Source organism: Amblyraja radiata, chromosome 8 (genome assembly GCF_010909765.2).
Source record: "Amblyraja radiata isolate CabotCenter1 chromosome 8, sAmbRad1.1.pri, whole genome shotgun sequence".
Classification (NCBI taxonomy): domain Eukaryota; kingdom Metazoa; phylum Chordata; class Chondrichthyes; order Rajiformes; family Rajidae; genus Amblyraja; species Amblyraja radiata.
In genome coordinates, this window is record NC_045963.1 from 60,529,684 (window position 1) to 60,554,825 (window position 25,142).

The following is a 25,142-nucleotide window of genomic DNA, read 5'->3' on the forward strand; positions in this document are numbered from 1 at the left end:
GAAGTTTTCAACCATCTTTACTTTGGCACCGTCAATGCAAACTGGGGTATGTGTACCGCTTCGCTTCCTGAAGTCGATCCCAATCCCCTTTGTCTTGTTGACATTGAGAATAAAGGTGTTGTCTGGATACCAGGACACGAGATTCTCGATCTCATCATTTTTTGATATCTGGCCCACAATGAGGGTGTCATTGAGAATTTGAAAATTGAATTGGATTTGCACAATCTTGGGCATACAAGGAGTAAAGAAGGGGGCTGAGAACACATCCTTGCGGAGCCCCCGTATTGAGGATTATCGTAGAGAATGATTTGTCTGCTATCCTCACAGATTTGGGGCTGTTGGTCAGGAAGTCAAGGACCCAGTTGCAGAGATGAATGCTGACACCAAGTCTAGCATGTTTGGTGATAAGGTTTGATGTTATAATGGTATTAAAGGCAAGCTGTAGTCTATGATACAAATGCTTAAAAGACTGATAAATTGATGGGAGAAAACCTCGAGAAACCTTTAAAAATACATAACTGGTAGGTTTATTATCTTTTAAAAGTGTAGTCACCATTATTTTAAAATATAATATTATAAACAGTTCAAGGATGGCTATAATGCACAAAGATCAACAATAGTAAAACTGGACAAGTTCCTGCTCGTGTCCAAATATAATTATTTAAAATGTTTTCAACAAACCAGCTGGTGGCTTTATATTTTAGTCCATGGACCTTGTCTAAAAAAAAAAACCCAGTCTCCCTGGATCTGATCCTGGGCTTAATTGCAGATATTGGCCTTAAATCCAGAGGGGAGGGGGGGTGGGGGAGGGCCCTGGCAACTGATTGATACCTAATATCTGAACCTTAAATCTTATGTAAAGTAAGAAAATAGATCTAGTATTTTATGGATCAATTTTTGGATGAGAAAACTCACAAAGTACTTTTTATAGAAGTGTTAATGTTGTTGTAATGCAGGAAACACACTAGTCAATTTAAGCGAAACAAGGATCCGGATCTAACAATGCGAAACTTCCCACTGCGAATGTAAGCTGAAGGATAAACATTGAATGGAGCGCCAGGGGGAAGAAACCATCACTTCATTAAGTAAGGTCATGGGATTCTTTACGAGGTTGAGGGACCTCAGTTTAGCAACATTTGAAAAATGGCACCTAATTTGTGTTCTTTGATGGGATGGGGCCTTCAAATCATAAATCTCAAGACTCTTGAGAAAGCTGTAATGAACCAACTTTCTGAACCTTTGCTGTCCCTAAAGTAAAGGAATATTTTAAGTGTTTGGCAAGGAATTTTAGGATTTTGGATGAGTGTTAATGAAGAATTGACAATATAATTTAAGTCAGAATGGTGTATAAATTAAAGAGCAACCTGGAGTTGGTTGCATTTCAATACTCACTGTCCTTGACCCTACGGACAGTAGAGGTAACATGCTTGAGAAAACTCTAGTGACTTCTGTATTGAAATCTGTCGATCATATAGACTTTAATGACTGTGGGTCAGTGGTTGAGTTGGTAACTTTTCAATGGTGATTGCTGAGTGCTGTTCATAGAGATATACAGCATGAAAACAGGACATTTGGCCCACTTTGTCCATGCTGACCAAGTTGGCATACAGGTCTATATCTCGTTTTGTCTGCATTTAGCACATGGCCGTCTAAATCCTTCCTGCCCAAATACCTGTCAAACAATCTATTTTGTCCTGGGCAATGATGAGCATTGCTGGATTTACACTCATTCAGGCAAATAGAGAGAACTTCATAGCACTCCTGACTTAAGCCTTGAACACAATGGAAGGACTCTGCGGAGGCAGGAAATAAGCCACTCACTCATAACTGAATACATAACATCTGACCTGCTTTTAATACCACAGTATTTATATGGCTGGCCCATTTAATATTCTGTTCAGTGTTGATCATGTTTGTTGGGAATTTGATAATGGCAGCTCTGGTAAACATAATTGGGAGGTAGTTAGTCGCTGTATTTCTGGAAGTCATTGCCTTACATTTGGCTTGGTTTGCTTAGAAAAGGCTTATTGCCAGATAAATGTAGGTCTTGAAGCCATTCGAAACTGCATGGCAAGAGGTTTTGGTTGTCATGAAACATAAGATGGGACATTTATACTTCATTGCATGGCATTCTTAACCATCTTTTATATCACATGGAATCAGCAAATTGGCTGAAGAATATAATGGTGATTGTAAGAACCTTAGATTAGTTGAATCATTCATTCTGTAATGATTCCTCTGAGCTTTTCATGAGTTTGATAATGATTATAAATATGTTTCCTTTTGCACTCACAAGCTGGCTTATGCTAATGTTGAGAACAGAACATTTCATCAACTCCATTTCATTCTAGCGACTTAAATGTGCTCCATCATTTATGTCTGAATGTGCAGGAGAGACGAGGTTTCAACTAATCCATTGATAGCTGAGCACTTTGTCAATGGCATGTCAAATCTGCTGCTCTAGCTTCAGCTCTATTATAGTTTCACTGAGACAGTTGATGTTTTGATACTACTCCTTGAATTCTACAAATGTCTGGTGGCACCATCAATACTGTATCACGAGTGCCTGCTTGTGCTCCATACTGTGGAGTGATGATGAATTGGCAACTTTCAGATTCAACGGCAAGGTTTTACCATTAAACTATGGCCAACTGTGATAGATACTGAGAGAGGTTCACTCTGAAGCAAAAAAACAAACTGCAGAGGAATGCAGTGGGTCAGGTGGCATCTGTAGAGGCAAAGAGACAGTTGTTGTTTCGGATCAAGGCCCTGCATCATACGCAGGTTCTCTCATGAGTGACTACATAATGTAACAATGCTATGTTCACTGATAACTTACACAGTAGGTTGCTGGAGGTTTGCATCCTTATGAATGTTGTAAGCTGTAAAGCTATTGAAAGACCCTGGCACCATAGAAACTCCTGCAAGATTTGCAGCTTCCTTTGTCGTCATATTAAATGATTCCAGCATTCTGTAACCTTTGGAGGAGAAACATGTGTAAAAAAATATTAGATATTCATTCCATGTTATAAAATTCTAAAAGTATTATAAAATGGTAACATTTTCAAATCCTGCTGGTTGAGCAACAGTGCCCGGGTGCTTCAAATTGGCAGATGTGCTACCTGACTTACTTCCCAGTAATGGAGCTAAATCAGGCATGTGCCATGTGTAATTACTCAGGGTGGGCAGTCAGTCGGCTTTTAAAAAAAATCTTAAACCGCGCAAGCGCAGATTGTTCTCTTCTCTAAATCCTCTAAAAATAAAAAATTAAAATAAAGAAAGGAACAATTCAATTTGCCCAAGCCTCCCAAATCTCCTTCATTCTGAATTACTGAATCGGTGGGGGGTGGAGGGTGACGCCAGGTGAAGAGATGGTGGGAAAAACGGGAGCACACCGGGACAAGTTGAATCGGTTGTGATCTTATTAAATGACAATACTAGTTCAAAGGGACCAATTGGGGGGGGGGGGAAAGAGTTCCTTTCACAGCATGTGGGGAGTCTGGCCAGGGGTAAAGTTGCAGAGAGGCCAGGAGCATTGAGAAGAAGGGGGTCGGGGATGTTCTTGATGTTGCTGTACTGAGGGATAACCAAGCCTATCTTTCTTGGCTACAACCTAACCTTCAGCCTCCAACATGCAGGTACATTTTCGTGCCTTATTTTTGGGTAAAAAATAGTGTCTTCGTTGCCGGGAAATATGGTATTTAAAAACATATAATTCAAAGAAATCTACTGAACACATTATTTGTACATGAACCCATTCTTCTCTCCTTGATACTCTTAAGAAAGTGACAATCCATGTTTGAAAAACCCGCCAAGAAACTTGCGCTGCGCCTGCGCAGTACGCTGCTGCGCATTCGCAGTACACAGTCCACACTGCAAAGGCAGAATTTCAGCTGCCTTCAGCTCCCCTTGAAATTGATGGTTTGAAGCAGCGTTGACGGCACGTCAGCTGCACAGACTTTCGCGAATTACATGTACTGCACATGAAAGGCACAGAGAATTATGCCAACCTAAGGAATCGATCTCTTAGGTAGGCATAATTCTCGCGTGCCTTTACTATTTATATTTATTAATTATAATTTTATAATTTTAGTCAGGGTAGGCAGTGCCTACCTTGCAGGCACGTGCCTGAGCTAAATCCATCTTAGCTCCCAGACCTTTTCTTGGAATTGCTCCCATTCTTCTCCTGCAACTTTGCCATAGGTATGTCAGAGTGTTAGAGACAGATAGAAATAAACACAGATGATGAGAGAAGTCACAAAAGAAAAAGAAGTGAGAAGAAAGAGAGCCTACAGAAATATACTTGCTGTGACTAGTACAAGATTGCTTCTGGTGACAGCTTTAATTTAGAGAAATGTATTATCGATAAAAAAAACTATAATTAATCTTCCAAATGCTGCATTCCAGTTGTAAAGCACATTCTTTCTTGATAATGATAGCTTCAGTGAACGAACGGAAATGACTACAATGTGTCCCCTACCTGGTGTAGTGAATCCATGAAGATAAATCAATGGGCAAGCTGCAATGAGACAAAGAAGTGGATGTCAATAGGAAAATATGCACATTTCTATAAAAGGACAAAATAACAACTGGCTTCCCATTATAATTTCACTTTTATATGGTACCAGCATTTTCTGTGTCATCTGGTACTTATGGTCTCCATCCATTCGCAGACAGTCTCTTAGTTCTCTACACCTCTTCTCTGCAATGTAAAAACAGGCTTCTTTTCTCACTTTTCCCAGGTCTGAAGAAGATCCATGACCCGAAATGTTAACAATATTTCTTTCTCCACAGATCACTGCCTGACCTGCTGTGTATCTCCAGTATTTTCTGTTTTTATTTCAGATTTCCAGCACCTGCAGTTTATTTGAGTTAACAGAGGCAAAGCAAGTAGGGAGGGGCAGGAAGAGTTACATTTATTTATAGTTTGCTTGGTTCTTAGCTATACACCAGATTTACTCATTACTGTTTAAAACAGGATGAGGAAGATTGTATTTGGTACTTCATTCTCATCACATTGATTTTAAGGTGCTGGTCACATCATCGCAACCAAAGAAAGTAGATTTTGTACCATAATTTTTCTTCTTGCTGGCAGTCATTCACATTGCATCATAGTCTGATTGGTACATGCAACTCTCTGATACACAGTCGATTATTTAGATTTGTCGGTAGACTTGCCACACTGGATACTTTTTGAGAAACTTGTTGCATAGGCCAATCTTTTTGTCGGGGAAGTAGATAACTTTTTCAGCGAAGTAGCAAGATGAGTGTTTCATTAATATTAAGAAGGAGAGTGACCAATCAATGAGATGAAGAAAAGTAACTCACTTGAAGTAGCTGTTTCACAAAGGAAAGTGATGAGCTCATCCTGAATCTTCTCGAATGCGTCAAAATCATTTACAAGGAAGAGATGCCTTTCACTGGGTTTGCTGCCAATGTTTTTCAACTCATTGATATCAATGTCAGCCACTCCCACAACGAACACACTGTAACCTGCATGGAAAAGGAAACATCTCTCCAGTTTAAAGGACAGCCAGCACTTATCAGCAAGCCTCAAAGAGGAACATGCTGTGCAATAAAATACATTCCAAATAGTATGCATTGCACCACAGTGGCGGACATGTACTACAACTATCATGAATTATTTATTAATCTGCATGATCGATATTTAAAAATGTATCCACAAGAGACCCAGGCAAGAAGCAAACTATTTTTTCAGTGGCAGAGACCATTTGAAGCAGTGGACTTAAAGTCAATAGTTCCTCCCAATTCTGCTGCATTTATCACATTGCTTGTCTCAAATTGCTCACATACTTTAAAAAAAAAAAGGTCATAAGAGATTCTTCATAGATTGTATCTTTACTATAATCTTTGGATTCATCCAGATGAATCAATCCTGAAAATATTTAAATGAGATTAGTAATGCAGAAATGCCTCTGCACTGTGGCGACGGGGAGAAGCAGCGTGTACATCACTCTGAGCATAAATGGATTTATCATTGAACTCTTAGGCCCAAGCTAGAGGAACGTTGGTGGTGATACTTATTATATTTATATTGTAATTGTAGTTATGTATTTATATTCTCTGATGAGAATTGACACACCAAGGTCATTCTTCTTATACAGCATGAACAAAATAGGTCCAAGAAACGTACCTTGGACCCAGAATTGAACATTTAAATATTCATGACTCGAGCAACTGTGCAATTACTTAATCGCATGCAAATGAAGTTTAATTTACAAAACATTAATGAGGTAGTCAATTTATCGGTGAGCAATCTGACCCTCATATATCGCTGCATATTTCCCCTCACCACACCTCCAGCTAAATACACACTATCATCTGATAGTAATCAGTGGTTCAAATATGTTTGTGAATGACTTGCCAGGGTTTAAATTTGACTCATCTTACTCATGCAGTTATTTGGTTTCCCTTGCCAAGAATGTTTCAGCATTTAAATCCATTAAGCTGTGGTCTGTTTGCTGATCCATGTGAATGATAATTGAATGCATTGAAGGAGGGTTGAATAACTTAGAAAAAAAGACATCCTAATTCCCAGATATAACTTCTTATATGGGAGTTAAGAAGTAGGTTATGTGATAAAAATGAGTGGGCATATCTCCCACAAAATAAATGGCTATCCGTTGGTAAAGAATGCATGAAATGGGAATGATCTGATCTACAAATATGATCAACGGTCCCATTAGAATGAATATTCATGATTACAAATGACCATCAACGGCCTGACAATCAATAGTCACTGACTGGGAACTTTTCCAGAATATAAACAAGACCCAAATTTGTTAAAGGGAGGATTAGGGACAGTATTTTGCCACATATTGTCAGAGCAATCATTTTGGTCAATAAATTTTAACGTACATATTATTGCACAGAAGGAGGCTTTCTGGCCCTTTGGATCAACGCAGTAGTTCCAATACAGTAATCCCATCAGTCCCATTCTCCATTTTCTTACTTCCCGCACATCTGCAATTTATTCCCTCTCAAATGTTCAGCAACTCCCCCTTGATTTTTATGCACTTACTTATACTAGGGGTAATTTACAGCAGCGAATTAACCTCTCATCACATCTTCGTGATGTGGCAGGAAACTAGAGTACCCAGAGGTCACAGGAAGAACAATCAAACGCTGAAAACAGCACCCAAGGTCAGGATTGAATCCCTATCTCTGTAGCTGTGAGGCACCAGTGCTACTTTCATTTAGTGACAGAAATAAACATTAAACAAAGCGCCCACAAATCAGTTATTAAAACCCATTATAATAACACAAAAACAACGCATTGTGAACAATGATAAAGTTGATTTTGTTATATTGTAAAGACTTTGGATGCTTATCACCACTTAAAGAACAAGACCATAACTGCATAACAAAATAGCAGGAATAGATTAAACCTTTCTTGTCTGTTCCACAGTTCATAAGATCATGAATGATCTTTTACTTTAGAGCTACTTTCCTGGATTAATATATTCCATTTATCATGTTCTCACCAATGCATTTAATCTGTCCACATCCCCTTGAAGCCTTTTAATATCCTCCTCAGCCCACACTGCCAGCCAGCTTTATGACATCCTCACATTGGGATACATTTACATTTGATCGCCTCTAACTGGAACCTTACATCCACCCAACACAAAAATAACCTTTTCATTCCAATTTCTTTTTTACGTCACTACATTAAACAATCCTCTGTATATTATGCCAGCACTGTTTATTTTTAATTTCAATTATTATTTATATGGGATTTGAAAGTCAAAATATATCACATCAATAGGTTCCTCCTGATTTATTATGTCTGCACCTTTGAAAATAAAATGTAAGAATAGAGCAGATTCTGCATGGATTTATGAAAAGAAAATAATGCTGAACAAATTTGTTACAGTATTTTGAAATAGTAACCTACAGAGGAGATAATGGAAAATAATTTGTTGTGATATATTTGAACTTTCGGATGCCTTTTCCTCATCTTTGCAGTGAATAGTTACAATGTGCAGTATCGACTGAAAAATAAAAAATGAAGGACTGAATTTCTCACTTCCTAAACCAGTCATTACAACTAATAGGACACTCCAGGATGTGAAAGGAAACAATGACACTTTTGACTTGGACAGGATCATTCAAACTTATCAAAGACCGATAAAATAAAATGAAACACTGCTCATAAAGAGTCATTAACTGCATCACTTACCAGTTTCTTGGAGCACAAGTGCGGGCTTCTTAATCTCATCCTGTGAACGACCATCAGTCACAACAACAAGCACCTTGGGTACACCCCTCCTCATACCATTTGAATGAGCCAAGACATGTTCATTCATATATTTGAGAGCCCGACCTAGAATATAAAAGTGAGTCCATAGAATTGGTGACTTGCCAAATCCATGGCACATTCATTTGTTCCATTAAGATTTGCCTCTTTTAATTGGGAATGGACTCCTTGCTTTTGAACAGAAAACCTTTCAGTGCTTTGCACCCAGTGTTGGCATCAAGCATACCCGAGGTCAGATTTAGATGGTTTCATGGTTTAGAGAGAGGGCCATTGTTTACTAGTTCCTGAGAGTTTATGGCAATGGCCATCACAAAACTAATGCACCGTTTGGTGCATCAAACAGAAGAGACGTAACACAAGGGTCTCAACCCACAATGTCACTCATTCCTTTTCTTCAAAGATGTGGCCTGTCTTGCTGAATAACTCCAGCATTTGGTGTCTATCTTTGGTGTAAACCAAAGTTCCTTCCTATATACCCCAACTTGCCCAGTGGTTGAGCACTTAAAAAGCTCTGTGATAGCCTCACAGATACACTTGTGTAACATACATCTGTCAGGAAAGGTCAGAGAGACTCCAAGGATTGGAAAACTGAAAAAAAGCCCTCCAGCAAAAACACAATGGGCTGAATGGCCTCTTTGTTGTATTATTCATTTTGTGAAAGCATGGACTCCACACCTCACCAATCCTCTACACCTACTACACCTCACCAAAGGGATCATTTTACTAATCCTCTGCATTCTCTCCCTCACCTTGACATCCTTTCTCAAGGTCAATTGTTGAGTGACAGCAATTAACTTAATGAGGTTTCCTATAAATGTATTTATTTTGTCCCCTAAAGTCTCTATCGGGTTCCCATAAACATTTTATGGAGTCATGATAATGGAGACATGCAGCAGAGAAACAGGCTGTCCACCATATCCATGTCTGCATTAAGTACCCTATACTAATATCAGTTTTTTTATTGATTTGTTTAGGTACATTTTAAATTGATTTGTTCCTCTCCTTCATTCAATTGTGCCATTCTGTTTCTCCCTTGATTATAAGTGAGCTCAACAGTAAAATATTATGAGGGCAATTTTCAAATATTTCTCAACGCATTGCCACCCTGGTTTATGCTTTTGTACAATAATGCCTCACAGCAGACGTGCATCCTATGAACCATTAAAATAAATAAAGAAACATTATTCATTAGTACCTGTTTTAGTGTTTCCTCCTTTGTAGCTGATTAGCTGAAGAGCAGCAAGAACCATTCCTTTATCATGGTAAGTGTCCAATTTAAATTCTGCTTTTGCATCATCACTAAACTGAACAACTGAAACCTATGCAAAAAGAGAAACAATATTTTAATTGAACAGGAATATCATATGAATAATATCTTTACAAAAATAAGTTAACACAGGACAATAAAGCAGCACAGCGGTAGAGCTGCCTTCACACAGCACCAGTGACCTGGGTTCAATCCTGACTACAGGTGCAGTCTGTGCAGAGTTTGTACATTCTCCTTATGACCTCGTGGGTTTTTTCCGGGTGTTCCGGTTTCCTCCCACATTGCAAAAGCATGCACGTTTGGAGGTTAATTGGCTTCTGGAGATTGCACCTAGTGTGTAGGATGCAAAATGGGATAACATAGAACTAGTGTACGGGTGATCAATGGTTGACGTGGTCTCGGTAGGCAGAAGTGCCTATTTTCCACACAGTATCTCAAAAAAAACAATAACATCTCGCAGAATGGTTTTTGCACACAATAATTTGCACTGATGTTGTACAAGTAATTGTAGTGACCATTCTGCACAACTGGTGCTTATAAAATGCTTTTAATCCACCACCTATATTGAGGAAGTAAAGGGTAGCCAGAATCTTGATCCAAAATATATGTTTGGAGAAATTATCAATTGGAAGCTAGTGTCAAGGATAGCTAAAACATGGGAAATGGGCATTTATACACAACAGACTGAGTGAACGATAGCCTCTTTCTCTGTCATCTGTCACAGTTAAGTCTTGCAAACCGCATCGAGCAACATCTATTTACAATAACAGATATCGGACCCATAAACTTCTCAATGGGTCATATCTCTAATGGTGCAACATTGCTTCATTTCACTTATTCCCTGTCTTATGCCTCTAATCCATAATTAACCCTCTTAGGCAGTAGTGGTACCACTTGACCCAAGCTCTATGTAAGAAACAAAACTAATTTTGCTTTATGAAACAGGAATAAAGTCTTGCACATACCTGCATTCCACCTGGGCTGATCTCATCCAGAGCCCCAATGATATCGAAACAGAACTGCAAGACCTTTTGGAAGTTTTCATCCCCAATACTCCATGAGCCATCAACTAAGAACACCAGGTCTGCCTTTGCACCCGAACACACTGATGGTTAAAAAAACCCCATAGGTAATAAATCGATGCAAGCTATTTCTCCCTCATCTTTCATGCAGATTTTTACAACACGTGCTGAAATATTTTGACTGAAATGTTCATACTTTGAAAGCAGCTGCTTTAATTAGATGCACAGTTGAAATAAAATCTGTTGATTGGTGAGTGATACGAGAAAAAATAGAATGTGAAACTTGTTACTACAAATAATAGTTGGAGCAAATTGCACAGAGTCAGAAAGATACTGATATCACACAGAGAAAAATGACCATGGGATTGGAGAAGGTAGGTTGGGAACATTCAACGCTGGCATTGATCAAATAGATTTGTATGTTCTTTTGCTATCAGTTTTCCCTAATTCTATGTAACATTTCCAAATTGATACATTAAAAAAAAATTGCACATTAGTCTGAAGAAGGGTCTCGATTCCTTCGCACCATAGATGCCGCCTCACCCACTGACTTTCTCCAGCATTTTTGTCTACCATCCATAATTTAATGTCAATTTTTGTTCAAATGATTTGGTTCCAACACCACACCCAACCAACTCTGATATGGATGACTTACTTTCTGAGATGATAGCAAGTTTGCAGCCTTGCCTCAGCTTCTCACTACTCAGACATGAAATGTTTACCACATAGTTTATAATAAAAAGAAACTATTGTTTTAAACCAAATTCAGAAGTCCCTCATCCTATTACAATAATTTGTCCCTAATCACCAACCCCAGTGTGGAACATTGACATAGGTATGATTTTTTTTTAAATTTCGTTGGATGGGGATGTCATCAGAAGTGCAAGCAATTATACCCGTTATTAATTGCTCCTGAATTGAAGATTATGGTTAAGAGTCAACCACTTTGTGAGTTTGAATGCAGCATAAATATTAGACTGGGTAATGATGGCAAGTCCAACCAGAGTTAGCAAATTTTGTGTCCGTGTAGCCATAAACATGTTCTTTCCTTTCTCAGATACTTTTGACCTGCTGTATTTCGCTAGCCTTTTCTGTTTTTAATACAGAATTCCCTTTATTCAATTGACCAAAACAGGAAATTTAGATGTTTTCAGAGAAGCCTCTGCCTTTGTGCCCAACCTACTGTTCTGTGGATGCAAGTGCACGAGATGGCAGCACAGACAAGGTAAAAAGCTTACCTTCCCGGGCAGGTGGGATTGTTGGTGGAGGGGGAGGAGAAGGCGGCTCTGTTGGAGCTGTTGTTGGGCGAACCACTGCAAAAGGAAGAAAACAGGCATTTGTAATTTAAATCAAATTAAGCTGATCATAAATTTAACACTTTCACATTAGACTAGTTTTTCAGTTAGGTCATACTATTCAATTCCAGACAGGTTGCCAGTACAAACACAAAAATACCACATCTTGATAGAGAACAGTAGTCATTCTCAACTGGTGCAAGTGCTTATTCTTTCTCCGAATCAAGAACGTACGACTTCAGTTGCAGAATGTCACTAATGGCAAACATGATAAAGGCCATTCTTTCTCCATAAGATCAGACAGTAAATCCCAGCTGCCTGAACAAAGTAAATTCACACTTGCCCTTCTCCCATATCAACCTTTCTGTCCTTGGCCTAATCCACTGCCAGAGTGAGGCCAAACACCAACTGGAAGAAATGGAAGCACGTCATATTCTGCTTGGGTTACCTTCAACCCAATGACATAAACATTGATGTCTCCAGTTTCAGATAAATTCCCGCTCTTCACCATCCCCTTCCATCCACTATCTCTCTCTGCTCTAACATTTCACTCCTCCTCTACCCTTCTGATCTGACATCCTTATGTCTCTATTTCACTGCTAGTCTTTGGTGCTATCTCCACCCGTCTACCAATCTTTTGTACCTCATTTGTATCAACCTATAACTTGCTAGTTTTTGAAGCAGGAATTGCTGGAGCCCTAACTAGAATATACAAATCATCATTAGTCACGGGTGAGGTGCCAGGAAACTGGAGAGTGGCTAACGTGACTCATTTTAAGAATGTCTGCAAATTAAAACCAGGGAACTATAGAGTAATAAGACTAATATCTGTGGTAGGCAAGTTATTAGAGGATTCTGATAGATCAAATAGACATGCATTTGGAAAGATGAAAGGTGATAAAGGATAATCAGCATGGTTTTGTGTGTGGAAGATTGTATCTCACAAATTTAATTGACCTTTTTTAAGAGGTAAACCAAAAATGTCGATGAGAGCAGCACTGTAGATGTAGTCTACATGGATTGCAGCAAGGCCTTGGACAATGTTTTGCTTAGTAGACTGCTCTGCAAGGTTTGATCTCATAGGATACTGGGAAAGCTAGCTAATTGAATACAGAAGTGGCTTGATAGTACGAAGCAGAGAGTGGTGGTGGAAAGTTGATTTTCAGGCTGCAGAACTGTAACTAGTGCTCCTCTGTTCTTCCCTTACAATGTAATAATAATAATAATGGATGGGATTTATATAGCGCCTTTCTAATACTCATTCCTAACTGATACTCATTCCTAACTGCATCGTTATCAATGTCAATTCAGTTTCACCCATTGATTCAGTTATAATTCATGTTGCTTCCATAAAACAACCAAAATAATCAAGGTCCCCTTGCACCCCAGTATTTCCCTCTCCTCCTCTCTTCTATTGGGCAGGATACCAAAGCACGTGCCACTTTCCACTCCGTTATTAATCAGTCCACTGAACAGTCCTTCCATTAGCTAGGGTCCAGTCCTGATCTTTCTACCGATTTCATTGCGGAACTTGCAGGTTTTTAATCTCCAGTTCCTCTGCAACTGCAATGCTATAACACCATATTCTGGACTGATTATTTTGTGATTTCTGTTGTACTTGTATATGGCTTGATTATAATAAAATTTTGGTATGATTTGACTAGATTGCATGCCAACAAAGCTTTTTGCTGTATCTCAGTACACATGGCAATAAAATAATACCAATACCAATTGTCGCCATCAATTTGAAAGCTTATTGCCCCATCCATTCTCTAAACTTCATTGCCGTTTACACTCAAGTACTCACCTGTACGTTCCCGCACGGTAATTCCAGGTCCTTCCAGGTTTGGAAGCTGAGTGTAGACAACAGCATCATATAGGGTATCAGGGTTAAGACCAGGGAAGCAGTAACTGGATTCAGCACCATTGATGGTAATTTCTTGGTGTCCCCCAGCATAAGCTTCAAAATAATCAGAAACATAGTCAGGTAAAAATGATCATGCACTGTAGAGAATGTGGCTACATCCAAGAAACAACTCAGTACAATATCATCGATTAGCGAGACAAAAGAGAAATAGACAAGTGCCTCATATGGTAAAATTTACCAAATAAATTTATGGCATATTTATGAATATAGTATTGTTTCACACAGCATTGACCTAATTTTATTTTATATTTCATTTTTTAAACTCATATTTGCAGGCAATACCCTATATCTAATCCGCTTTTAATATATTTTTTATCGATACAATTTCTATTTTTATTTGTTTGCAACACACCTTTTGTTCCATATTTTATATTTTATTTATTTTAGAATCTCCTGTTATCTCCCTATGACTTCAGAAACAGAATTTTTAACCTCAGTTTTTTAGGGGTGGCTTTTAGTTGTGTAAGTATCAGATGTCCTAAGTATCGGAGTGAATTTTCAGTCTGTTCTCGGGAATGACCAGCACATGGTTAATTATTATTGGTACAGCACATAATAGGATCATTGCTTAGTTATTCTTAAGTTTCAAAATTCTTAAGTTTTTGGAGAATAGAAAAAGGTAGGGGTTAAGGTGGGGTTTGTGGATAATGAAGTAGATTTTCAAAGTCCACAGAGAGATTTATGCCAGTTGGAAGAGTTGGCTGAAAGATGGCAGATGGAGTTTAATGCTGATAAGTGTGAGGTGCTACATCTTGGCAGGACAAATCAAAATAGGACGTACATGGTAAATGGTAGGGAATTGAAGAATGCAGGTGAAGAGAGGGATCTGGGAATAACTGTGCACAGTTCTCTGAAAGTGGAATCTCATGTAGATAGGGTGGTAAAGAAAGCTTTTGGTGTGCTGGCCTTTATAAATCAGAGCATTGAGTATAGAAGTTGGGATGTAATGTTAAAATTGTACAAGGCATTGGTGAGGCCAATTCTGGAGTATGGTGTACAATTTTGGTCGCCTAATTATAGGAAGGATGTCAACAAAATAGAGAGAGCACAGAGGAGATTTACTAGAATGTTGCCTGGGTTTCAGCAACTAAGTTACAGAGAAAGGTTGAACAAGTTAGGGCTTTATTCTTTGGAGCGCAGAAGGTTAAGGGGGGACTTGATAGAGGTCTTTAAAATGATGAGAGGGATAGACAGAGTTGACGTGGATAAGCTTTTCCCACTGAGAGTAGGGAAGATTCAAACAAGGGGACATGACTTGAGAATTAAGGGACAGAAAGTTAGGGGTAACATGAGGGGGAACTTCTTTACTCAGAGAGTGGTGGCTGTGTGGAATGAGCTTCCAGTGGAGGTGGTGGAGGCAGGTTCGTTTTTATCATTTAAAAATAAATTGGATAGTTATATGGACGGGAAAAGAATGGAGGGTTATGGTCTGAGCGCAGGTATATGGGACTAGGGGAGAATACGTGTTCAGCACAGACTAGAAGGGTCGAGATGGCCTGTTTCCGTGCTGTAATTGTTATATGGTTATATGGTTAAGAGGGAAGCAATTCTGTTGGAGTAACTACTCATATATATGTGCAGTGAGATGAATGATTAGCTGGAACTGTGCTATCAAAACTGGAGAGCATAAAGTGTGGGCCGCTGGTATCTTTAGCCCAGGCAAAATCAATGCTTAAAGCAAAATAAATGCAAAAAATAAATTTAAGCAGCATACGTAGATACGAAACAAAATTAAAATGGCCATGAGGTCAGTCTACATCAATGGAGATAATCAGAGTAGCAATCCTGAGCTGACAGGGTTTGATAGAAGTTCCGAACTGAAATCATTCATCTGAACATTCCACAAGTCCTGCCTTACAATTTTAGAAAAAACTCATCCCTTCCATTAAGCACCAATAGGATATTGGAGGGTAAAATTGTTTGGCTTGGAAATAGATCAGGGTGCAATAGCTGCACTGCCAGAAACGTAGAAGTTTACTTGCAGAACACAAGACATGTTTTAAAATATTGAACAGCTCTTCAAATCAGCTACTATACACAAGCCAGATATATATAACAAGAGGAATCGAATATAGGAGCAAAGAGGTCTTTCTGCAGTTGTACAGAGCCCTAGTCAGACCACACCTGGAGTATTGTGTGCAGTTTTGGTCCCCTAATTTGAGGAAGGACATTCTTGCTATTGAGGGAGTGCATCGTAGGTTTACAATGTTAATTCCCAGCATGGCGGGACTGTCATATGTTGAGAGAATGGAGCAGCTGGGCTTGTACACTCTGGAATTTAGAAAGATGAGAGGGGATCTCATTGAAACATATAAGATTGTTAAGGGTTTGGACGCGCTAGAGGCAGGAAACATGTTCCCTATGTTGGGGGAGTCCAGAACCAGGGGCCACAGTTTAAGAATATGGAGTAAGCCATTTAGAACGGAGACGAGGAAACACTTTTTCTCACAGAGAATGGTGAGTCTGTGGAATTCTCTGCCTCAGAGGGCAGTGGAGACAGGTTCTCTGCATGCTTTCAAGAGAGAGCTAGATAGGGCTCTTAAAAATAGCGGAGTCAGTGGATATGGGGAGAAGGCAGGAACGGGGTACTGATTGGTGATGATCGGCCATGATCACATCGAATGGCAGTGCTGGCTCGAAGGGCCGAATGGCCTACTCCTGCACCTATTGTCTATTTCACTTTGAAAGTATTGTCAATTTCACTTTGTCTATTTAAAACAAACTGAAATTGTATTCACAGTGGATTTTCTCTAATTTCCTGTTGGTTCATATTAAATAAATACTCCCAAATTATTTACTATACTTGGCACTCCATGAAAAAAATAGATGATTAATCCAAGGGTCTGGATCAAAGAACTGGATATTCAAGAAACAAGTAGATGAATAACTAATCATGGACAATCTCTCCTCCCTCCATATGTTTGCATAACTGGCCTATAATAATGGGCAAAAAACAAACCGCTGAAGGAACTCAGCAGGTCCAGCAGCATCTATGGAGGGAAGTGGGCAGATGACCTCAAGTCTTGAAGAAGGATTCTAACACAAAGCATTGTCTGTCCATTTTCCTCGGCAAAGCTGCCTGAACCAGTGAGTTCCTCAAAGTTTGTTTTTTGCTCAGGGTTCTAGAATCTGAAGTGTCTTGTGTCAACATAATTAATATCTGAATGTTTGTTTGCTACAAATTCAGTGTAATTTTATGTACGTGTGTAGAGGTATGTATTTGATTAATCTACATGTCTGCGTTACTATGTATATACACCCATACGTATAAATATGCAGATGTGTGTGCATAAATATATGTATGTATCTACATGCATTTCTTGTTTCAAACTGAAGCTAAAACTAAAAGTTCCATTCAGATACCATTAACTTCTTTATTTTATATTGGTTAACAAATTAGTTGGCAAATGTTAAGAGATTATGCGAAGGAAGGCTAAAAGATCATAGCTTTCAATCCTCTTTATCTTCCTTTTTTTACATCCCGCAGGCTTTGTTGTGAATTGAGACCATGTGGAAACAACATAATAGCTGCAAACCATCCAAAGCCACATCAAAATAATAAAGGTTTACACATTGAAATTGAATTGCCTTTTGGTGCCAGCATTTCTAAAAGGTTTCTTCTTTCTCAGTCATCACCAATTTAAAATATGGATATTAAATATCCCATGGTTTTGAATAAACAAAATTACAGTGAAAGCATATTTGTCTACTTTTCCAATCTTCAAGAAATAACCACAATTTCTTTAAGTAAATTAACTTAAGTAATTTTGGCGTGACTCTGGTTATGGCATGATGACTATTTTGTAGGATCACTCTCCTGTGAATAACATGGAAAGAAATGGGCATAGAAATTAGTCTGTCGCTGTGAGAGGAAAAATTGCCATCCAAGCATTACGACAATAAATATGTTCTGATGCCAATTTCCACAATATTCTTTAGAGTATCAATCAGCTCTACACTCATATTTGGATAGCACTGTGCAAATGTTTAAAGTTAATGTGGGCAAGTCGCAAATATGGAAAGATAACAGCTCCATCTATTGCATCATGCATCAACATTCAAGAATCAATCTAAATTAATGAACATTGTAATTATGCATGCCTGTGCCACAATCGTTTGATAATGCCAAGTTACTTTGGAGGCTTTTGATTATGGCTATAATAGCTTATAGCTAAAAATATCGGTGGATATTTTTAAGGCAGAAATAGATTATTGATTAGTACAGGTGTCAGGGGTTATGGGAAGAAGGCAGGAGAATGGGGTCAGAAGGGAGAGGTAGATCAGCCATGCTTGAATGGCGGAGCAGACTTGATTCTAATGGCCTAATTCTGCTCCTATCACATGACCTTATAACGTTTTCTGCTTTAAGACCTGAGCTTATGATTTTGTATTCCAGTGCAGTACTGGTGGAGCATTGGATTACAAGTTGTGCGTTCTTTTTGATGAGAAACCAGGCTCAACAGCTTTTATAGCATCTTTAACGTGTTAAATGGCTCTTGGGAATATTATCAGAAAAAAACTCCAATGGTAGATGTGGAGGACAGATGACCAAGACTTCAGCCAAAATGGACGGGTTTATGGAAACATATTAATGGAGAGAGAGGTGTGGAGTGAGTGATTTAGGGAGATTATTCTGGAAACATGAGCTTTGGTAGCTAAAGACAGAGTTTTCACTCGTAGAGCACTTAAATTTCAGTATGATCAAAAGTCATAATTAGAGCTTTACAAAAATGACTGTGAGACTGACATATGAAGTTTGAGGACTGGAAAGTAGCCAATGTTTATAAGCCAGTGAAACTCATATTATTGGCAGGGAAGATATTTGGGACTTACTCATATTTAGAAGATAATTTAATAATTCGGAGCAGTCATTGGTTTTGGCTGTGGCATGTCATATCTTACTAGCTTAATCAAATATTTTGAGGAGGTGATGAAGGTGATCATTGAGGGTAGGGCAATGGATGATGTTTACAAAGATTTCATTAAGGCATTTCATAAGGACCCCCTATGCTAGGATGATCCAGAAGATTAAGTTGAACAGGATACAGCAGGATATAGATAAAAATGGGTAGAACAATGGCAGATGAAGTTTAATCTGAGCAAGTGCGAGGTGTTACATTTTGGGAGGTCAAATGTAAGGTTAAGGTATGCAGGTAACGGCAAAACTCTTAATAGCATTGATGTACAGCGGAATCTTGGGGTCACAAGTAGAGTGGCAAAGAAGGCATATTGTATGCTTGTCTTCAAAGGTTGAGTCATTGTGTGTGTCAACAATTCATGATGCAGCTTTAAAAACTCTAATATTTATGGAATTATCTATTTAATGTTAATCCATGAATTACGTTAATAACTTAACTAGCATCAGGGACCAAACTAAGTCTTCCTGTCGGGTTTCACATTGAATTGTACAACACAGAAGAAAGTTATCTGGCACCATGTTTGTTCTGGCTCTTTGGAAAGATATCTTCAAATTGTCCTACTCCAGCCTTGCCTCATGGGCCTGTAAACTTCTGTTAGAACATGGAAACAGATAATTTGACCCAACAATCCATGGTGCACATACCCTCATGTGATCATTTATATCCAATCAAATTTCTCATCCAGTACCAAAATCATTTGTTCCTTTTCGTTTATTCACCTATTTGATTTAATAAACTTCGACTGAGTTTCGGTAAATTCACACGAGTAGGCTGAGCATTAAGAACCTTGGTGACAGGGTCATGTGTTTATAGCTCGTCACTGGACAATAATTAATTTTGATTTCAATCTGTTAGTCACAGGAACAATGCTGAGTTATTCAGGCAATGATTAATTGTCTCAGCTTCCACACTATATCCGCTTATGTGAGTCAGAGCCTTCAAATTTTGTATCATTTCTCTGAGTGTTCGCACCAACATCTTTCTAGTGTAGAATTTTTATGTTTATTCATTGTCCGTATATAGTAATTGTACTTGGAACAAAGTCAACAGTAACTACCCTATGAGTTGGTTGAGATACTATTTAGAGAGAGGCAGCTAAAAATAAGCAAATCTATGATTTTATTATTGTTATAGTTGGGTACCTCTTAATATACTTTTCTCTTGTGAAAGTATCTCCTCTGATGGAGAGATTCCAGATCCACAGGCATCCAAGCTGCCATGGGACTTCACCAAGAAAGTATTTATCATATATGGGCAATGAAGGGTTTCAACTGGAGCGGAGTCAAACCACAGCCCCTGGGAATGAAAAATGGTACCAGTGCTTAATCCACTGCACCATCTGAGCTTCTCTTTTTTATTTCTGGCCTTGGAATGTTTTATTAATGATTTCCAGTTGTGTTGAGTCATTGACAAAACATAACATTTTGCTAACTAAAATAAAAGTAACTGTCACATTATCATATCACATCGCACAACTGAAGGCATGGCCATTTCTGCTGCAGGAGTCACTGTAGCCACCTCACAGTTTTAGTGTGACGGACTCGATCCTGACCTAGCCTGCTCTCTGTATGGAGTTTACATGTTCTTCATGTGACTTTGTGGATTTCCCCTGTGTGCTCTGATTTCTTCCCACATTCCAAAGTGGGTGGTGGACACAATATGCTGGATTGACTCAGTGGGACAGGCAGCATCTCTGGAGAGAAGGAATGGGTGACGTTTCAGATCGAGACCCTTCTTCCAAAGTGGGTGGATTGATTAGCCACTGTAGATTATCACTTTTCATAGATAGATGGCAAAAACAAAAAGTCAAATTCGGACTTGGGAAATAAGATGGGATGTTGGACTGCAGAATTGCTCTGAAGGTCCCAGGGTAGGTTAATTGAGGAGAATTATCTCCGTTATGTGTGTTAGTGAATAAGGCGGAGGAAGGAGGTGATGTAACTAAAGCAGGATTTGCAGGACAGATGAAATCTTGCAGTATGTAAGAGGTTACAGAAAAATGGAGGAAGGCACTAAGTAATGAGTATATGTAGACTTTCAAAGGAATTTAATAAAATATAATTTAATAGTCTTGACACCCGTCTGAAGAAGGTCTTGACCCGAAACGTCCCCTATTCCTTTTCTCCAGTGATGCTGTCTGACCCGCTGAGTTACTCCGGCTTTTTGTGCCTATCTTGAAGCAATGAATAATCGGGCTGGATAAAGAACTGGCAAAGTGACAAGAAAGAATCCAAAGGGTTATTTTTAAGATAGGAAGGGAATGCACAGTAGATTTCCCCAGAGGCCAATAACAGAACCACTGTTTTCTTTAATAAATATTAATGACTTGGATGTGTGGAATAAGAAAGTTGGAAGCATAGTAAAGTGTGATGGGAATAGTAATGGACTTCAATGGGATTCAACTGGAATGGTGGGATGCTTGGACATCTGGCGGATGAGTTATGCATAACAAAGAAAAAAACGTGCGGATTGAAGAAAGACAGAATAACCTAAAAGACATTTTGAAAAAAGTGCTTAGGAGCCAAGTGATCCACGGGTAGATTTGTGTACATCATTGAAAGCAACAGTGCAGGTTGAGAATGTGGTCAAAGATGTATTTAGAATTCTGAGCTTTGCCACGAGGTTCAAAGACCACCAGAGCAAGGAAATAAAAATGAACCGTAACAAAATACGACAAATCTATGTGAAAGACTGATTTAGCCACAGCAGAAATATTTCCAGGTGTGGGCTTCACATTTTAGAAGGAACATGAAGGCTTCACAGAATGTGCAGAAGAGGATTACTAGTATAATTCCAGAAATGAGAGTTGTTACTTCAGTAAATAGACTGTAGAAGCTCGGATTGTCTCCATGGAACAAAAACATTGAAAGGAGATCAAGTAGAGGCACTTAAAATTAAGAAACATCTTGATATACTGTACTGAATTATAAACTTGGAAGCACATTAAATTATAATTGGATTTCAACATAGTTTTGAGTTATGATTCAAATAAGTAGATCAACTTCTAGAAAGTGTAAATGCAGAGGGATGAAGGAAGGATGACCAAGAAAGAAGGTGACTTTAAAATAACCAAAATCAGAGGGAAAACCGTTTTGCACAATGAGCAGTAAAATCTGCTATGACATGATAATAGAAGTCATATTCATTTGCAGTGACAAGGAAGAAATGGATAAGTTGATGTAGGAAAACCAGTAGGCTGGGCTGTGTGTGGTGTAGAGGAAGAAGTGGATTGCTCTTGCATAGTCAGCACAGTCAAGGGGCTGAATGTTCTCTTTCTGTGCTGTAACCTTTCTGTGATTCCGTGCTTCTGAATAGTGAATCAAAAATAGGCAATATCTATTCATTAAATTTGTCTTTGAGACTGTAAGCAAGGTAGGTTAGAAAGCCTTCAGCTTTTGAAGGAACAAGACAGTAGGAATTAGGCTATAAAGACAAAGATTTTTAATATAGTGAATCTATATTTAAAAACAGTAGTTTGTTAAAATTAAGATAACTTTAATGCTTCCTTATTATTACCATCAGCTGGGTTCAGCTTTATTCTATAGGAGGTTGCTTCTCTGTGAGGGTTCCACTGGATGCAGAAGGTGTCCCAGTCTATGTCATACGTGTTTATTCCTGTCACATTCAGGTACACTAGAGGAGAGAAAGATGAAAAATTTTTTTAAATTCCTTTCAAGGCAACATCAAATACAACTGATATGTTCCAAACCATGTGAAGATATGTGTTAAAGTCTTCCTGAATATTTGGTAATTGACAACAGTTGGAGGAGGAAATGTGAAAATCCATTCCGTTTACCTTCCGCTGTCCTGGAGGTTATATGGCACAACACCTATGAAGTCCCAGGCGAATCAACACAATCAATATTTATCAATTAGGATGCCACAAACCAAGCCATAAGGCATAGGAAATCCCCAACGAAGGAGAGCTTTGAGAACCATAAGCCTAATGTTAACAATTCTAATCAAGGCTCCCATGCCTACCTCGTGTGTGAGTTGGAGGAAATCTCACATTTGCATTGAACTGAATGAATGAATGAATAACTTTATTGGCCAAGTATTCACATACAAGGCATTTGCCTTGATGTTCCACCCGCAAGTGACATGACATAGTGACAGTTAGGAATGACACATAAAACATGAAACATTAATAAAACATTATTGAGTAAACATGTGAAATAAATAAACTACCAGAGCAAAAGGAGGCTACAGATTTTTGGTTATTGAGTAGAGCTACTACTCATGGAAAATCTGTTTTTATGTCTGGCTGTGGCAGCTTTGACAGTCCGGAGTCGTCCTCCAGAGGGAAGTGATTCAAAGAGTTTGGGGCCAGGGTGAGAGGGGTCAGAGATGATCTTACCCGCTCGCTTCCTAGCCTTTGCAGTGTACAGTTCGTCAATGGAGGGAAGGTTGCAGCCAATAACCTTCTCAGCTGATCGGACGATTCGCTGCAGCCTCCAGATGTCGTGCTTGGTTGCTGGCATGATGGAGAAGGTGAGAACAGACTCTACGATGGTCGTATAGAATTGGACCATCATTGCCTGTGGAAAATTGTGCTTCCTCAGCTGCCACAGGAAGTACATCCTCTGTTGTGCCTTTTTGACTGTGGAGTCGATGATGGCCCCCCATTTAAGGTCCTTGGAGATGATGGATCCCAGGAACTTAAAAGACCCCACAGATGTGACTGTGGTGTTGTTGATGTGGGTTGAGGGGAGGGGGAGCTCTCCTAAAGTCTGCAATCAATTCCACTGTCTTAAGAGCATTGAGCTCCAGGTTGTTGCGATGGCACAAGGATGCCAGCTGCATCACTTCCTGTATGTAGGCAGATTCCTACCCATCCTGGATCAGTCCAATCAGGGTTGTGTTGTCTGCAAACTTGAGAAGCTTGACAAAGGAGCCAGTGGAGGTGCACTCATTGGTGTAGAGAGAGTAGAGGAGAGGGGAGAGTACGCAGCCTTGCGGTGCTCCTTTGCTGAGGGTTTGCGGGTCCAATATGCGCTTTCCCAGCCTCACATGCTGCTTCCTGTCTGTCAGGAAGCTGGTGATCCACCGACAGAGGGGTCAAGGCACAGTCAACTTGGAAAGTTTGGAGTGTAGTAGCTCTGGCACAATGGTGTTGAATGCAGATCTAAAATCAACAAACAAAATCCTCGCATAGGTCCCCTGGCAGTCTAGGTGCCGGAGGATGAAGTGCAGGCCCAGGTTGACTGCGTCATCCACAGATCGATTGGCCCGATAAGCAAACTGCAACCAGGGTTGTGATATTTTTCAGCTTGGCCAGCACAAGCCTTTCAAGGGTCTTCATGACTACAGAGGTCAGTGCGACAGGCAGTAGTCAATAAGACCAGTAATCCTTGCCGTTTTGGGTACAGGGACAATAGTGGAGACTTTGAAAGGACAGTACAAGTTTGCAGGGACTGGTTGAAAATGTCTGTGTAGACCGGTGCCAGTTGTTTGGCACAGAGCTTGAGAACAGAGGCGGAAACATTGTCCGGCCCTGGAGATTTCCGGCTTTTCTGTCTTCTGAACAGCCTCTTCACCTCCTCTATTTTTATTGTTGATGATGGAGAAGTGATGTTGTGCAGCACGGAGGGGGTGGGTAGTGGACGTGGCCGCAATCTTTCGCAGTCAGGCTATAATTGGGTGTTAAGTGGTGATTGGAGGGGGTTGGATGGGAAAGGTTCCAGTCTTTTCAGACTGGAGTCTTGCTTTAAGTAGGTGTGAAGTGGAGATTGACGAGGAGTGGGTGTAGAAGGGTCCAGTCTTTGCAGACCGGGGTCTGGCTGTGTTGGTTGGGGAGGGGGGAGGGGGTACCAGGGTTACGTTTCTGCTTGTCAAACCTGCAGTAGAACCCATTCAGGTCATTGGTCAGCTGACGATTGTCCAAAGAGTGGGGGGCTTTCCTCTTGTAGCTGGTGATTTCTCGCAAGCCCTTCCAAACTGACGAGTCACTAGCTGAGAACTTGCTCCTCAACTTCTCGAAGTACCTTTCCTTGGCAGCTCTGATTCCTCTTCTCAGCCTTTACCTGCCTTTAGAGGTCTGCATCCCACTCCTGTCAGCTTCCTCTTTAGACAGTCGGAGCTGTCTGAGTTCTGAAGTAAACCAGGGCTTGTCGTTGTTGAACCAGGTCCGGGTCCTAGTTGGAATGCAACTGTCCTCATAAAAGCTGACAGATGATGATACAGTGTCTGTATACTCATCGAGGCTGGTGGTTACTTCCCTGAACACATTCAAATCTGTTCAGTCAAAGCAGGATTGTAGGTTCTCAATGCCCTCGCATGTCCACCTCTTTGTTGTTCTGACCACAGGCTTAGCAGATTTTAGTTTCTGCCTGTAGGTCGGAATAAGGTGAACTAGACAATGATATATTTGAGCAAACTATATTTGCTTGCACCACATTCCGTAGGAGCTTGCACCATCGGTTGGTCAACAG

At 39.6% G+C, this 25,142-nt stretch overlaps 1 protein-coding gene across 3 annotated transcripts in view; it reads right to left on the bottom strand.

Moving 5' to 3' along the window:
* Positions 1 to 25,142, bottom strand: part of col12a1 (collagen type XII alpha 1 chain) — a 235,328-nt gene that overhangs the window by 61,651 nt on the left and 148,535 nt on the right. For all 3 annotated transcript variants that reach the window (XM_033026046.1, XM_033026047.1, XM_033026048.1), the window contains 9 exons: positions 22,228 to 22,344; positions 13,673 to 13,825; positions 11,809 to 11,883; positions 10,514 to 10,653; positions 9,477 to 9,600; positions 8,204 to 8,347; positions 5,329 to 5,493; positions 4,481 to 4,519; positions 2,840 to 2,978 (listed from right to left, as the gene is read on the bottom strand). In XM_033026046.1, the coding sequence (XP_032881937.1) occupies positions 2,840 to 2,978; positions 4,481 to 4,519; positions 5,329 to 5,493; positions 8,204 to 8,347; positions 9,477 to 9,600; positions 10,514 to 10,653; positions 11,809 to 11,883; positions 13,673 to 13,825; positions 22,228 to 22,344 (1,096 nt within the window). The remainder of the gene's footprint in view (positions 1 to 2,839; positions 2,979 to 4,480; positions 4,520 to 5,328; positions 5,494 to 8,203; positions 8,348 to 9,476; positions 9,601 to 10,513; positions 10,654 to 11,808; positions 11,884 to 13,672; positions 13,826 to 22,227; positions 22,345 to 25,142) is intronic.